We start from the raw sequence: 16,892 nt of genomic DNA, 5'->3' as shown, positions 1-16,892 counted from the left end.
TAACCTTTTACTTTATTTACCTACTTCATCTAGGATCACAAAAATAGTGACATTGATTCTCCACTTCATGCTGTAAAAAAGCGCAGGGTTCCTCCAAACAGAGTAAGTAAATGATAATATATAGTTAATTCAGACTCTTTTGGAATAAATATTACAAGAAAAATATGTGACTAGGTGAATGTAGGTATATTTGATCATAGAGTAATATGGTTAACAGAAAAATAGTAAGTTCTGTGGGATTGGGATTTATATTTTAATTTTATACTTTTGAAAACCACCCTTACTTTTCTTAGTACACTTCAGCAATTCAACAGGCATTCATTAAATGCCTGCTCTGTATGTACTGTGTAAGATGTTGGGTATACTATAAAGATTATATCCTGGTACTATCTTAAGTCACCTCCAATTTAATAGAGATAGATAAGTAAATGTATAATTTCAATGTAATTTTTTTAAGTCAAATGTTTAACCTGGACTTTGGGAGTTCTGACAAGCTTTTTGAAGATAATATCTTAGTAATTTTAAAGCATGTATGTCAGTTAGGCAGAAGAAAGGAAGGCATTGCCAACACAGTGAACATCTTGAAGGATGACACAAAGCAGGGAAACAGCTTCTCTTACTGGATCATAAAGACAAGAGTGCCAGGAAGTAAAATTGGAGAAAATGTGGATCAGTTTTTGAAGGCTTTTTTCCTTGCTTATTGGATGGGTTTGAAAGAAGGAAAGGGAGTCCCACAATGACTGTCTGGTTTTTGGCTTGGACTGTTTGACAGGTGTGTCACAACATTAGAGGACACAAGAAAGAGGTACATTCGTATTGAACATGTTTGGGTTTGAGGTTTTTGTGGGATAGTGAAGTGACCGTGTCTGGCAGGCAATGGAGACTGTGAATCTGAAGTTTGGGTAGGGAGGCAGGTCTTAAGGATAGTAATTATTTGTCATCAACTTATAGTTGATAACTAAAATTTGAGATTAGGAAATCTTATATGATTTAACTAATATAATCCAGGATAATTTGTGTAAAATAAATTTAAAAAAGCATTAAGTCCATATTAACTTTGTATATTAATATAAAACTTGACTAGAAAAATTGCTTTACCTTGGTATTTTAACTAGAATGTCTGATTGACTCATCAGAAGTGAATTAAAATATTGATAATGCTGATGACCAGTCTACTTTAGACCAGAATTATTTGTTAATTGAAATTATTTTGATAAACTTCTTTTGATTGGTTGGAAATTATTCTGTAAAAGACATAGTGATAGGCCTCATAGTCAAAATTTGTTATTGTTGTATTTTTTTGTTTGAAAGGAGTCCTGCAAGTTTGAACTGATTTTGACAGCTGTATTTATAGGCTTAATTATTTTTTGTGAAGCCCTGTAGAATCTTTTAAAGGAAACAGTTAAACTAAATATACAAGTTTTCATCAGTTTGGTATAGCACTAAATTGGATGAATACTAGTATTACTTATATTACCTAATTTAGTATTTTAGTACTTAATATCACCTAACTTTTAAATTCTTAAGTATTGTGTATTTGTACCACGGCTCTGAGGTGTGAGAGTGTTTTATTTTCTCAACAAAATATTGTTAGGCCAACTATTTACAAAGGAAAAATACGAAAATAAAAGCAACAATTGTTGAGAAATACATTAAGATGCAACAATCCAGTTATATTTTCTTATGTAAGAATTTTATTTAATTATTATAGTTAGAATTATCATCTAGTGATGAGAGTGAGAATTTTCACAAAGAACATCCACAATCAGAAGACTTCAAGGGTTATAACAGGAATGCCAAAAGAGGCATGAAAGTCCCAAAGAGACAGAATCGGCTAAAGGTAAACTTTTCTTGGTTTCTCAATTTTACATATATATGTGTGTATATATATATATATGCTGTATATTTTTTTATTAGTAAAGAACATTAGATTTTACACAGAAGTAAATTTCTCTGTATGATTTCTTTATAGAAGAAAATCCAAAAATTTAAAAAATATTTTGACCTTAATTTTACTTTTCTTACTGAAATTAAAATCTCCAGGTATGGTATTTTTTTGTATTTTGAAACTATCTGGCAGTGTTGTGTTGTGTAGTAATGAGAACTGAAGATTCAATTTGAAGGAAATATAGAGATCTGAGTTTTAGAATATTTTTGTATGCTTTTATAATCATATTGTTTTGTCTTATCTTTATGCAATATTCAAATTTTTGGAAAAGAATTCTCAGCACCTTTTTTTGACCAGTCCCTTTGTAGTACAGTATTTTTCCTGGCAAAAGTTAATTAACCAGAAGACTTGAGAGACTTTTGCTTAAGAAACATTCAGCAAGCCAGCATGCGACTTGTACTTTATTTTACTTAGAATTATCAGAAGAAATTTAAAAAAGGCATGCTACTTACCAGTTCTCTTTTATTTTTATTTTTAATCTTAAAAGCATTGGCAAGAAGTCAGTTTTTCAGAACTGTTTCCAATTATTTAAGGAAAGTAAAAATGATTTTCTTAAGGGTATTTTCGTGTTTTCCAATTTGTTTTAGCTTGTCGGTAGGAAGTTTTTAGATGATGAAGCAGAACTTTCCCAAGGAGATGGAGAATGTGTTTCATCAGATGAAAATGATGAGTCAGAAAATGAACAAGATTCCTCATTACTTGACTTCTTAAATGATGAGACTCAACTTTCACAGGCTATAAATGGTAAATGATATAAAGATGCTTCTTTTTCTTGAATTTTCAATGTTTTTAATGTGTTTACATTTAAATATTTTAGTTTTTAAAGAACCTTGACTTTAAAAGGAATTAAATCTGGAATGTGTGAAGTATTTGGTCATTTTCATTCAAATTCTATAATTGCTTTATTTTAGACCTGGTTATAGGCTTTTGCTAATTTTCCTCATTTTCTCTAGAATGGTCTGGCAGGCTCAGGGTCAGATGTTCATTTAATAAGCATTTAGTGCTTACTATGTGCCTGGCACTATGCAAGCTTCTTTAGAAAGCTGTATCAATGAACAAAATGGACAAAAATCCCTGCTTTTATGAAGCTAACATTTGAAACAATACACATAGTAAGTATTTAGTATAAGGTGAAAATTTTTCAGAAAAATGAAAAAATTGAGTAAGATGAGAATTTGCAGTGTCAGGGGTTATGAATATTAATAATGGATGAGCTGCTATTTTTGAAAAAGGTAATTAGGAGTAGACCTCATTGATAGGATGACATTTCATAAAAGACGAGAAGATGAGGAGTTTAGCAATGTGGATTGTTAAAACCAGGAGAGATGCAAAGCTAAATTTATTAGATATGCAGAGTAAGGGAAATCTACTTTTGGAAAACAGTCTCTCCAAACAGTGCTTGAGCAGCTTTTATATACAGTACATTAGGAGTAGAAATTTAAGTAGGCTGTATAGTTACAGGAAATATTTTGATGGACTCCTCAGTGTTCTGATCTTTTTGCATCTTGCCATTTATTTTGCTCTTGCAGTCCCTGATATGATTTAAGACAGAAGTTTCCCAAGGTCCATGACTTTAAAGAAAAAAGGTTTTAAAGACAAATTCTTTCTTAGTACTTTATTGTTCACACCAATATGATTTGCAGAATAATGTTTCTTAATTTTATGCCCTTGATGTTCATTAAACAGAAGCAGCTTTTGCAGGTTTACTGTCTAATGGGTGGAGAATGTTGATGCAAAGATGAAGTTGATGACCAGTATAAAGGCCCTGAGGCAGGAGTGTGCCTAGCATGTTTGAGGAGCAGCACGGTAACTAGAATTGAATGAGGGAGAAGGAGAGTTGTAGGAAGTGAGATCTGAGAGGTAATGAGCAGCCTGCTCATGATCTGACTAATTTTAGTTGTATCCCTCTAGGTTCTGTGTTGAGAATCATCTACAGGAGAGCTGTGACAGATAGGAGAAAAGAGGAATTGCAGTAATCTAATCAAGGAATATAGTGGTTTCTACCAAGATGCTAGCAGTGAGAGGGTGAGAAAGACTGGATTCTGAATATGTACAGCTGAAGGATTTTCTGATGGAGTAGAGAGGAAAGAGGAGTCAATGGGCTTGAACGACAGGGAAGACAATTGTTGAGGCTGTAGGTGAAGCACTTGGGATGGAGAGTAGGGAGATCTGAAACTGCATTTTAAACATATACGTTTGAAATATGTAGATGTCAAAGTTGTTTTTTTTTAAACTTCAAAATCCATGTTTTCACATCTCATTTCTTCACTATTTGCTATATCTTTGAAGAAATGATAGACATATGAATGTAACAGGAATTATGCTTGGTGAAAAAAGCCAGATTCAAAAGGTTACATACTATATTTGATTTATATGACCTTCTGGAAAAGGAAAAACTGTAGGGACAGCAAATAGATTAGTGGTTGCCATGCTCTAAAGAGGATGAATTTTACTATACATACATTATACCTAAAAAATAAAAATATGAATTAGTTGAAAAAGTATCTGCAAGTTCCTTGATTCTGAGACCTTCAAACAAGAAGGTAAGGGTCTCACTAAGTTTGTAGGGATTTAGCATGAGTAAGAGCTGAATAGATACAGGTCAGGAGGATATCTAATAGTTGAAGCTAGCTATGGAATGGAGATGAAGGAAATATTCAAAGAACAATTTATACATCTTGTCCCAAGCACTTCAAGTTACTAATGTTATCCCTCAAAATAATCTAGTTAATTTAATCACTCAAAAAAAAAATGTAAGGGAAAATGGGAGACAGAAATAAAGTTGCTTTCTGGTTATAATCTTAAAAAAAAAAATAGGCGTAAATAACCTCTGTGTTTCCCAGTTTTTGCTTGCTTGAAAAATTATGAAACATGTTTACTATTGGCTGTGGCTTTTGATGTTTTTAAGCATCTTTTCTTCTTTGCCCTTACTTCATGTTTTATTGAATACTTTCTGTAAATCTGGCAAAGTCCTCAGGTCTTTATATAAATGTATTTTTCATGAAAAGGTACTATCCTAGTCTTTATTTTTATTTTTAAAGGAGAAAGATAGTTAAGGCAGAGAGCTTAAATGAATTGTCTGTGATTACCCAACTAGATGGTCTGATTTCAAAAGCAAAACTCCTAACTTTGCATTTTTGAATAATTGGTTTTAGACTGATTTCAATATATATTAAATAATTCCACAAAGATTGAATTATATATATTTGGAATAGGTCAAAGTTAAATACTTTGCTAGTTTTCATTTCAATAATTTTGCTACTTGAAATTCTTATTATCTTTACACAGATTCTGAAATGAGAGCTATTTACATGAAATCTGTGCACAGTCCATTGATGAGCAATAGGTACAAAATGGTCTGTAAGAAACATAACAACATAAACATTTTCTCACAGGTATGAACTGTAGAAAAATAGTGGAAAATTTCCTGATAGTGATATTGGAAATATGTTCTTGTTATTGAAGCCTCCATTTAGACCTATTTGGGATAATTTCTGCCCTGAGTCAGGAAGGTGAACTAAATGAATTCTCAAAATTTCTTTTAGTTCAAATTTGATCAGTTTAAACTTGCTAAAATTTCTTTAATTTGAGCTAATTAGAATATACTACTACATTGTTTTCCAATTAGGAGAATGTTTAAAAGAAGTGAATAGAACTTATCGACAGGTTAAATTTTTAAATACGTGTCATATTTTTCTTAAAAATTAATTTTTTTATAAAAATGGTATATTCTAACAGTTATAGACTATTTTTCATTTATGGTTAACATTTTCATATTAGCCTTATTTGTTTGTAAATTGCGATGTTCAGCTTGGTAATATGGTCATTCATATCTGTACTTCTGTGTTTATTATATAGCACTGATTACATTACAAAATAAATTTATGCTGTTTATTTTTCTGGCTACCTGCACTAGACTGCAAAGTCTAGTGGGTAAAGTCTAGAAGGAAAATTTTTTTTTTTATCCCCAAGCTCCCCATTTTCTTCCATAAAGAATATACTCTGTATGTTAGTTGAGCAAGTGACTGAGTTAATAGAGTAAGTGAAATGAATATTCATAAGATGTTACATATTTTTAAAAATGTTAAGTACATGCTGATTTTATGAAAGACATTTATATTTTTGTGTAGATTCCTGAGCAAGATGAAAACTATATAGAAGACAGTTTTTGTGTTGATGAAGAGGAGTCTTGCAAAAGTCAGTCAAGTGAAGAAGTGTGTATTGATTTTAACATAATAAATGAAGAGTGCTTTGCAAATGATAGTAAAAAATATAAAACACGACATGCAGTAAAGCAAATGAAGATGAGACAAAATTGTGCACATTCAAAAAAGAAATTATCTAGAATTATTTTAGCAGATGATTCAAGTGAGGAGGAAATCATTGTAAATGACAGAAGAGAATCCAGGGTTGTGGTTAACTCAAGCACTGTTAATAAGAGCAAACAACAGGAACACTGTTTACATTTAGTGTCTGGTGGGTCTTCATTGCAGTCCAGGGACCAGTCCAGTCCAACTGTTAACCAATCGCCAACGCAGAGACAGCAGACACTACTAAACTTAAAGGATACAGTCTCTGATGTCTTGGACTGCAAACCTCAAAGCCGTAATAAAATCGGATCTACCTTGCCATCGTTCACAACTGTTGATACACCAAAAGACTGCAGAAAATTTTCATTTCAATTGAAGGTTTGTATCAAATTAGAGAAAAAAGCCTTCATATGTATACCAAAGGTTTTTTTTTTTTGCTTTCTTTTGTGTTTTGTGTTTAATCCTAGGTTGAAGAAAAACTAGTAAGTGATGAAATTCTTCAAACAAGAAAACAGTACACACTAAATTATATGAATAATTCATACTTGGGTGCTTAGGTATTGAACTTTTAAGTGTACTAATGGTTTTCTCAATAACACTCTGTAAAGAAACTTCTTAATTAAAAAAAAAAGATTTAGGAAAATGGGCTTCCTGCAAAGTAAAATTAACAGAAATTATATGCTTAGAAGTAGTTTCCCCAGGTTAACTTCTTTGTTTTTCACTTAAGGCTTCAGGTATGTCACTCTCATCTCTTTGCTGGGGAGAGGAGTTTAGGAGCCCCATCTGATTTCCTTCCAGAATTGTTAAGTAATCCAGTCTCTAGCTGCCTTCTGTCATCTTACTGTTGCTGAAGTAATCCCTAAAACCATTCTCAGTTTTTAAGAGTTTATAGTTAAAGTAGTTTTGCTAAAACAGGGGTTAATTAAGGCTAGAGTAATAGGGATCTCTTAACTGTAAATACTGATTCATTTCCTTGATTGTCATGTTGGAGTGAGACCTAGACCTTCTATTTCTCTCATTCTGGATGTTTAGGAAATTGCTCTGGTGTCCACATATGACTCTCAAATTGGCATTTCCAGTTTTAAATTTTCCCCAGGCTTTTTTTGCACACAAGGCATAATTAGGATAAAATTATCTAGGTTGTTTTATAATAGATTAGAGAACAAGAAAGTATGTAATTTCTCTCAGCCTCAGGATCCTCAGCAGTAGTATGAAGGTAGTAAATACCAAGGATCAAGGTGGGTTATGCAGCAGTCTCTGACTTACGAGGGTTCAACTTAGACTTTTTCGACTTACGTTAGACTTAAACTTAATGATGGGACAAAAGTGATATGCATTCAGTAGAAACCATTCTTCAAATTTTGAATTTGGGTCTTTTCCTGGTCCAGCCATATGTAGTACCATACTTTCTTGTGATGCTGGGCAGCAGCAGTGAGCCATACCTCCCAGGCAGCCACGTGGTCACGAGGGTGAACAACTGAAACAGTCATTCTGTACCCATACCCCTGTTGTGTTTTGCACTTTCAGTACAGTATTGAATAAATTATGTGATAGTCAACACTTTATTTATAAAGTAGGCTTTTTTGATAGGTGATGTTGCCAAACTATAGGTAATCTAAGTGTTCTGAGCACGTTTAAGGCAGGCTAGGCTAAGCTATGATGTTTGGTAAGTCAAGTGTATTTAAAGCATTTTCATCTTGAGATATTTTCAACTTATGATGGGTTTATCTGGACGTAACCCCGTTGTAAGCTGAAGAAGTTCTGTATATGCCCAATAGTTTGAAAACCAGTTAAGCACTATCGACCTTTCTGCTTTGGCATACTCTAAGAAACAGATGTAGGCTAGTAATACTGTGGAAAGGGTTAAACAGAAAAAAAGTTTTAAATTTTCTTCTAATACTATAATTCCATGTAGTATGATTCTTCTCACTTAAGCTTATGGGGGAAAGAATCTGAGGTAAACAAGACAAAAATAGACTAAAAACCTGTTAGATATTAAAAATGTAACATTTACTTTGTTCTGTATATAGCAAACAGTATATTCTGTCATTTACCTTTTTGTTTGTAGGGTTTTTTTTTGTTGGAAAAGGTTAACTTTTTTATACAGTCCCAATTTTTTCTTTTTTTTATAGTTTCTGAACTTCAGTGTCATATTTAGAAAGCCATTTCTACTCCAGTGTAACTAAATATTTCCAATATTTTCTTTTGGTTCTTTAGTGGTCATTTCTTCCTTCATTAAATTTATAATTTTTTGTTTTTTTGTAATTGAATACTGAATATGTTTGAAAGATCATTTAGGAGTGATTAGGACTGCATCTTTAGCTTCAGATGTAGAAAGCTGGAAAGAGTATTGCTCCCATCTTTATAACAACAAAAAAGCCACATAATCTACAAAATCATAAGTTTATTTGAAACCATTATGGGGCTGAGGTTGCAAGGCAAGCAGTTATGATGTCTAAGGACACAAGTGTCTCCAGTGACAGACTTGCTGATTTGGGACAGTCACTGGGCACTGTACAATCTGATGAACAATTCAGCTAAAACTTTTAATGAATTGCAAAAGGCAGTGGACTAGTATGGGAATTTACAACCCCTGGGAGTTACAGACAGAAGGGAAATTCGAAAGCATTCATGGACTCTTGTCCACAAATTCATTAGGTGTTCATACGAAAGGCTGAGAATCAGAGAAAGCCTCCTTCCTGGTGTAGGCCTTGGAAAAGTGGCCAGTAGTTGCTGTGGGAAATGTACCAAATCCCATCTGGTTTCTTGTCTCCTATTGCCCTCATAGAACAGAAACTTTAATTTCCTGGGGAAAGAATAGCAAAGCCCTCAGGTGGAGACCATGTGCAGATGGAAGAAGGGAAAAGGAAAAACTTGCTCTACTTCTGGGAAAGCGACAGGAAAACAACTGTGAGCCAGCCACTGGGAGGGAAGGAAGGCAGGATCATTGAGAAGGGCCCCCCTCTGAGACAGAAGACCTGCCCAAGACAAGATGAACTAGGACAATTGAAATTCACACTCCTGGTTGCTACCAACCAGGGTAGCAAGTGTTAAGCAAGAAAGCAGTCTGCTTAGAAAAGGACAAGTGTGTGGGGAGAGAACCTCTTAGAAGTACAGGCTCAGAGAAGACCTATAGCTGTGAAAACATTTATAAAAATCATCTGGCAGTTCAGTCTCCAACCTAAATAGAAAGTATCACTACAGATGTTCCAAACCTCTGGTTGTATCCAGAGTAATGATAGCAATAAGAAAACCCAAACCCAACCCACTTTTGAAGAGGTTGACTTAACCCCCCCAACACTAAAGGCGTATCTATTTCTAGGCTACTGTTTACTTCAATTACTATCGTCCCTCACAAGATGTTTGGCATTCAACCAAAAGTCACAGGATACATAGAAGGGAAAAAAAGCATTCTCAAGAACCAGACTTGGATGTGACCCAGATGTTGGAACTATCATACAGGGATTTAAAATAACCATGATTAATATGTTAAAGGCTCTAGTGGAAAAGTTAAACAAAGCTGCATGATCATATAGGGAATGTCATCTGTGAAATGGAAAATTAAAAGAACAACAGAGTGGAAATGCTAGAAATGGAAAACATGGTGAGAGAAATGAAGAATGTCTTCAGTGGACCCCCGGATGACCCAACACAGCCATGGAGAGAACAGACAAATTCACAGCTAGGAAACTTCTGGTCAGTACAAGTTACGCGATCTGAAATACAAAGAGTAGAACACAGAATGCAGCATCCAAGTACTATGAGACTGTATGCAACAGTCTAAGATATTGTGTAAATGAGATCAAGGAGTAGAGAGAACAGGGTAGAAGATATAGGTGAACAGGCAGTGGCTGAGAACTTTCCAAAATTAATGGCTTCCTCCCTTCCTCCTTCCCTTGGTCCTTCATCTACATAGTAACTTCGAGGAAAAAAAAAAAGGAGTATCAGAAAGGAAAATCAACTTCAGGTGTTAGAAGTTTTTGATGCTAATACATGTTTAACCTGATTGTGCTCAATTATTTTCTACTTTTCCAGGTTGGTGGTGCTCTGGAGGATTCTAGCACTGCAAAGGCGTACTGTTCTAGTTCAAGACCACATTTAGCTGGCACACATGCTTCTTTTAGACCTCCACAGGAAGGCCAGAGAACTTGTATTCTTGTAGGTAGTTGTGAAATCACTTCTGGTTCAGAAGTAATTTCTTCCTTACGAGCAATTCATGGCTTACAAGTAGAGGTTTGTCCTCTTAATGGTTGTGATTACATTGTGAGTAACCGCATGGTGGTGGAAAGGAGATCCCAATCTGAGATGTTAAATAGTACCAATAAGAGCAAGCTCACTGACCAGATCCAGTACCTTCAGAGCATGTTTGAAAGAATATGTGTGATTGTGGAAAAGGACAGAGAAAAAACAGGTTTGTATTTTTAAAATGGTTTTGTTTATAAGGCTATAAAAAAACATGACTATTACTTAGTTCATTCTTCTGTCAGGATATGGGAAGCACTTAAAAAATCAACACCTGACTCATGAAAGTCATTTCATATTTATATAATGCCATGTTTTTCATTAGCCATTGTGTTTAAATGCAGTTTATGAGAATTGAAGGGTAAGAAATTAAAGGCAAGTGAATGAACCAGTCACAGGTGTCAGGAGTCCCAGAATGAGTGAGGGCCTTAACTAAGGCAGGGGCAGAGAGGAGGAGTAGACTCAGGAGGTTTAGGAGGCAGGATTAGCAGGAGTTGGTGGGAGGAGTCATGAATTATTCTTGAGTTGACCAATTTCTTGGTTACTGGACAGTTAGGTAGTATTGCTCTTTAGTGAAATTATGATATGAGGAGCAGCAGATTTGAAGGACAGAGGTGTTCGATTTTGAACAGGTTAAGATTGAGTTCTCAATGGGTACTGAAACGGGTGCTGAGGAGCTTCAGTTAGGGAATTCCTATGGGTAATATTTAATTGTATGGGAAGCCCCTGAGAATAGTGAAAAGATCCTGGGATATGGAATCAGATATACTGAGGTCTGGTGTCTATAGATCTGTGATGTTGTATTGACAAATCACTCCCTCTGAGGACTTAGTAATATACTTGTCCTACTCGTCTTGTGATGTTACGAGGAGTAAGTAAAATCATGTAGGTGAAAGCCACCATGGAAGAATACAAGAATTACACAGTCATTATGTTAAAGGAATTAATGCAGTTGATGTAAAACTTTGGCTTGGGAATTGAGCAATATACGTTTTCATCTCCATGCCATCACTGCTGAACCATGTGACCTTGGATAAGTCACTCTTACCTTCAGTAACCCAGTGTTTTGTTTTGTTTCTCTCTTGATAAGTGAAGGCTTTAGATAGGTGATCTTTTGGGTCCTCTTAGTCCTGAAATCCTGTAATTTCCCCTTTACCAACAGATCCTTTAGAAAGGAAATAGTTTTGGAATAAAGAGGAAAATAACATGGCAAAAGTTACAGGACATTTTTTTTTTTACATAATGAAGGATGCAGTAGAATATGGAAAGAAAATGAGTGGGAATGGTAGGGAAGTAAATTAACAGGCAGAAGTTAAAGATTACATTAAAATGGGTGTGCAAGGTATTGAGCTACTCTTAGAGTAAATGCATAAGATAATTTTATATCAGTTAAACCAGTACTTAATGAACTCTTCATCAGTGCTAGCATTATGAAAAGTTTTAGAGATGCGTAATATGGTATTGGCCTTCAGGAATGAGTTATTTTAGGAATGTAAGCTGTCTCCTGCCTACTCATCTTCCTATATTGATCCCAGTTCAAGACACTCATAAAAGACAATTCCATTTTCTCTCTGATATTTGTAAATAACTTTATATCTTTAGCTATAGGGTTTCTCATTAGTATAATGTGGTATTAGTTTGCTTGTTGGTACATCTTGGAATTTTGATAATAGTAATAATGATCCTACTGAATATGTTACTAAGGTTTACATCTTCCTAAATATGAAATATTTAGGAGACACGTCCAGGATGTTTAGGAGAACTAAGAGCTATGACAGCCTGCTGACTACCTTAATTGGTGCTGGGATCCGAATTCTTTTCAGTTCCTGCCAAGAAGAAACTGCTTATTTGCTGAAGGAACTGTCTTTAGTGGAACAAAGGAAGAACGTTGGTATTCATGTTCCAACAGTGGTGGACAGTAATAAATGTGAGGCACTTCAATTTTATCTAAGTATTCCCAATATAAGTTATATAACTGCATTAAATATGCGTCACCAGTTTTCATCCGTGAAAAAGATGATTAACAGGTATGTTTGTTTTTATATTTTTAAATGATTTTAAGTGATTCTTAGAAACAAAGAGAAGTGTAAACATCTGTTTGGTTAATTCAGTAGATGTTTTGCTTGCCAACATGTCCCAGTCACTGCATGAAGCCGAGGACATTAATGGGAGGGAAGACAGGCGTTGCCTTTGAGCTAGAACCCTATATGGACCTAGACAGACAATATTTATGTTAGATCTTGCATTCTCACATTTCTGGGCTACTTAGTTCTCTAACTAGAAAAATATTCAAGTTGAAAATATTACTAGTTTTTGATTATTGCTTGAAAAGGAAGATTTTAGAAGATAGGTTAATTTTAAGTAAAGGCCCACATGATAAAATTATTGCTGTATATGATTTTTAATATAGGGAGTAAACTTTATTTAAACTAATGCTAAAGACACTGATGATGCAGAATGCTTAGGAAGAGATGATTTTCTTAAAGGCTTTTTAATGAAGTTTGGTGTTCTTTAAGAAAGAGAATATTAAATTTTAGTAGTCGGAAGTTCTGGTGTAATGTTTCTCTAATTTATTTTTCAGCTCACCTCAAGAAATCTCCATGTATGCACAAGTAACTCATCAGAAAGCTGAGGAGATCTATAGATATATTCATTATGTATTTGACATGCAAATGTTACCAAATGGTCTTAACCAAGGTAGACTGAAATCTGATGCGTGATCATTGTTCAGGGTGTGGTCATCAAAGAACTCTCATACTAAATGCACTTCAGTAATCATTGCTGTGGTTTGTGATTATCAGTTTAAAATATGTGGATGAGAATATTTCCATGTTTTATATTGTGCAGTTTTATTTAAAGATTAAATTCTAAAAAATGACAACCTCTGTGCAACTATCAATTTAATTATGAAACTTTATTGAATAAAAAAGGTTTATTAAGAAAGTAAAAGCTTGAGGTAGCAATATATTTTGGAATTTTTCCAAAGATCATAATGCTATTGTCATCATTTGTTAGCAAATTGGTTGTTGTAGCTGCCTGCTGCCAACTTAATGGTCATTAACAATTTTTCCTATATATAAACTATAAGAATTATATCATTTATATTTTAAATGTTTTGAGACTACATATATGTTGGATAAAGTATGGGTGGTGTGTGAGACAAATGCTCCAGTAACTAGCACGGTAGAAAATTTAACTGAGTATATTTTATTATCAGAGGTGTCCCAGTTAAATCCTATTAGTGTGAATGCCAACCTAAACTACTTTTATTGTTGAAATACCATATTCAAAGAAGTGGTATATTGGCTTGGACTTGAAATTTTTCTTTTTAGTATAAATGGGTTTATTGAATATGGATTTTCATCTTGACCCATTACAGTGTGTCTGTGAGGCCATCAGTATTGCAAGAGGGCTCCATGTTCTTACAGGCAACATCTGAAGCCCTTCTTTCTTAATCACTCTAGTACTAAAGCAGCCTTTAATTATGGGCATCCCCACTCCCCCTTAGGGTCCTTTATTCTCTGGTTGCTTTTTGTTTTTTTTTATTGTTACATTGTTGGGTAGTTGAACCACCTCACAGCAGAGAGCTTTATCTTCTCTTTCCTTCCTCATCAGATGATAAAAGTGAGGCTCAGGAACAAGTGACTTAGTCCATTTCAGACTGGTAAATCTAGAACCAGAGCCCAGGAACTAGACACAGTTCTCTTTCACTAAAATGTTATTCTAATTGTGAACTTAGCTCCTTTGGGATAGTATAAAGTCTCAATTCTTCTGAAAGCAGCTAACTTTGTATTTCTGTTGTTCAGTAACTGTCAAAGCCAGAGAGAAAAGAAGTCCTTTTAAGTTATTGGCTGATGCGGTTATTAACTTACCTCAAGTTCAAATTCACCCTTCCGTATCTTGCTTTGCTGTAATGGGCTGTACTTTTCGAGTATTTCTCCCTGAAATGAGCATGATTTGAACTTTGTCAGTGGAAGGAGAAAAGCGGCTTTTCTCCGTGGTTCCAGTGTGCTGTGCTGCTGCTTGCTTGCCTCAGCTACTTGCTGTACAGGCAGTGATGTGGGTGGGATATCGGGTGCCCTGCCCCGGCAGCCCTGCCCCGGCAGCCCTTCCCCTCCCACGCAGACCATGTGTTTGGATTCTGTGTGTCCGTCCACCCATGAGACAAAATAGTTCATAAATTATCATAGCCTATATTTCATTTATTTAGGGTTGCTGCGGAGAGAACTCTAGCCTCATTTAAACTGCAGTAGTCTTCTATACTCCCATTTAATCATCAGCCCACTTGATTACCAATCCATCTTATTTTGAGCTCTTAAAAGTCTTTCTTTATGACTTTTAAGTGTCCTTTGGAGGTTACCTTAAACCTTACTAGGTTATCTTATGACCTGATGGAAAGAAATGGAACTGACCAGATACCTGGCTTAGACTAGGAAGGATACTGGAGTTCTGATAAGGACACAGGAATATGGTGATAAGGGTCACACCTTTGGTCTGTTTCAAGTCTATGCTATTCCAAAATTATCTTTTGTTTGCCATTGTGGAATGTAACTACCTTGTAGAACACTATCCAGTAACATCAACCAGTGGTGTATTTGGTACAGCCACTCTGAAGTAACCCTTTTCATTTGTTCCATCCTGCATCTATTAAGTCTTTGTGGCAGAAATAATTGTGGTAGTTTAAAGAGAATGATCTCAGTCTAACTGCACTATTTAAAATTTTATGTTTCTATAATTCCTATAGTTCTATAGCTACTGGTTATTACTAAATTCTTAACAAGAAAATATATTTTTTAATAAAAGTTCTGGTATTTTTTGAGGAAACAAACTGAACCAGTAACACTATGCATATTTGTTTTCAGTGATCCAGTAAGTTTAAAAAAAATAACTAAAACTCAAAAATTATAAAAGCAAACTAACTTTATTCGAACAACCTAACTGGAGAGAAAAGGTAAGTGAAACTATATTGTAACCAGACGGAAAATATTCTATGTCAAATTTTAAAACACAAGGGCAGAATAAACTAAAAGTTTATTTCTAAAGATGTCTGAAATGAAAACAGTGTTTAACTATGACAGGACACAAAACTTGACTCCTTACAGTGGTATATCTATTACTTGCGTGTTCGTCTAATCCAGTTTTTAAAATACATCAAATGTAAGCTATGTCTACATATGTAAATAAGGTTTAAGAATGCAACAAAATTTGTTCTGATTCTACCTAATAAAATACTGAAAATAACGCGTTTATATAGGTTTCACAGATATGCCATTTACAAATTTTAAGAAATACAATCAGGAGAAAATCAGGTTCAACAATATGTGATTTAAATATTAGATCAACTCTGACTTGTATACCACGTGGTGACAAATGCTAACAAAGTTTTCATCTATCTTTTATTCTCCCCTACCACCTCCCTTAATGATAGCAACATTTTCTTAAAACCTTTTTAAAAACCTGTTTGGAACATGATTTTCTTAAAGTAAACAGATTTAGATGCTTATGTGACATTTATCTCTATATCATCTTTTATACTGCAAAAACAAAATTTACAAATAGGTATCAAGCAAAAGAATTTCTCTATATTTTTAATAAGCTCCAGCAATGAGGAATTTTATATAGAAAGATACTTTACTTTGAATACAAACACATGAAACTGCTGGAAGGCAGCCCACAATTTCATATGAAGCTACGTTTTAAAGAAAATACATGTACTCCAAATGAAGATACAAAAACACTGTCTGCTTCTTGATAAAAATCCTGGAAAAAGTTTCTCATTTTTATTATGCAGAATCAGAATTTGAAAAATAATTATCTTTCTCTTCTTCATCTAAAGACTCCATAGCATTAGTGAAAAGTTTTCCAATACCAGACTTTTCTCCAAATTCTATAAAGAGAATTTTAATGAAAAAGATTAATACATTTCTTAAGGTAATTTCAGTGAAATTGAAAATAACTATAAGAAACCAAATGATAGTTCTGACAATTTGAGTGCAGTTAATTTAAGTTAATAAAGAGACTAATTTATAGTAGGAATGAGCTACATAAGAAAGATACATTACCTTTATTAAATGGTATTTTTCTTCTTGGAGTTGAAAAATCAGTTTCAACCTGTAAGAGAGTTCATATTAAGAGCTAAATGGTACGCTCTAGTTAAGCCTGCCTCAAACCTAAATCACTAAGCATGATTTTATCCCCAGGGTACTTTGAACACACACCTGTAACACTACCTAATCACATTATAATGACCTAATATATTTAATTCTCTTTTGAGTTTATCTAGGGCAAGAACTATGACTTATTCAATGTTTCCCAGTGCTGGCAAACATGACTTAACAAGAATGCATTATATACTAATGCCCCAGAGGTTAAAGGATAGTCTATGGGCCTCT

The 16,892-nt window shown here is 34.2% G+C and overlaps 2 protein-coding genes across 10 annotated transcripts in view; one reads left to right on the top strand and one right to left on the bottom strand.

Annotated features, from left to right (window-relative positions):
- FANCM (FA complementation group M) overlaps window positions 1-15,443 on the top strand; it is an 81,470-nt gene extending 66,027 nt beyond the window's left edge. Inside the window, 9 exon segments of the mRNA XM_037016522.2 lie at window positions 34-102; window positions 1,712-1,840; window positions 2,536-2,692; window positions 5,237-5,343; window positions 6,079-6,636; window positions 10,294-10,669; window positions 12,236-12,527; window positions 13,082-13,214; window positions 13,217-15,443. Of these exon segments, the coding sequence (XP_036872417.2) occupies window positions 34-102; window positions 1,712-1,840; window positions 2,536-2,692; window positions 5,237-5,343; window positions 6,079-6,636; window positions 10,294-10,669; window positions 12,236-12,527; window positions 13,082-13,214; window positions 13,217-13,261 (1,866 nt within the window). The 3' untranslated portion in view covers window positions 13,262-15,443.
- A 71-nt stretch (window positions 15,444-15,514) lies between these two features.
- Window positions 15,515-16,892, bottom strand: part of MIS18BP1 (MIS18 binding protein 1) — a 39,814-nt gene continuing 38,436 nt past the window's right edge. For all 9 annotated transcript variants that reach the window (XM_073211291.1, XM_073211293.1, XM_073211298.1 and 6 more), the window contains 2 exons: window positions 16,563-16,611; window positions 15,515-16,387 (listed from right to left, as the gene is read on the bottom strand). In XM_073211291.1, coding sequence (XP_073067392.1) covers window positions 16,284-16,387; window positions 16,563-16,611 — 153 coding nt within the window. In that variant the 3' untranslated portion in view covers window positions 15,515-16,283. The remainder of the gene's footprint in view (window positions 16,388-16,562; window positions 16,612-16,892) is intronic.

The sequence above is a fragment of the Manis javanica genome, chromosome 8 (assembly GCF_040802235.1).
Source record: "Manis javanica isolate MJ-LG chromosome 8, MJ_LKY, whole genome shotgun sequence".
Lineage (NCBI taxonomy): Eukaryota > Metazoa > Chordata > Mammalia > Pholidota > Manidae > Manis > Manis javanica.
Note: the sequence above shows the minus strand (reverse complement) of the source record. Positions and strands in the feature narration are given on the sequence as shown.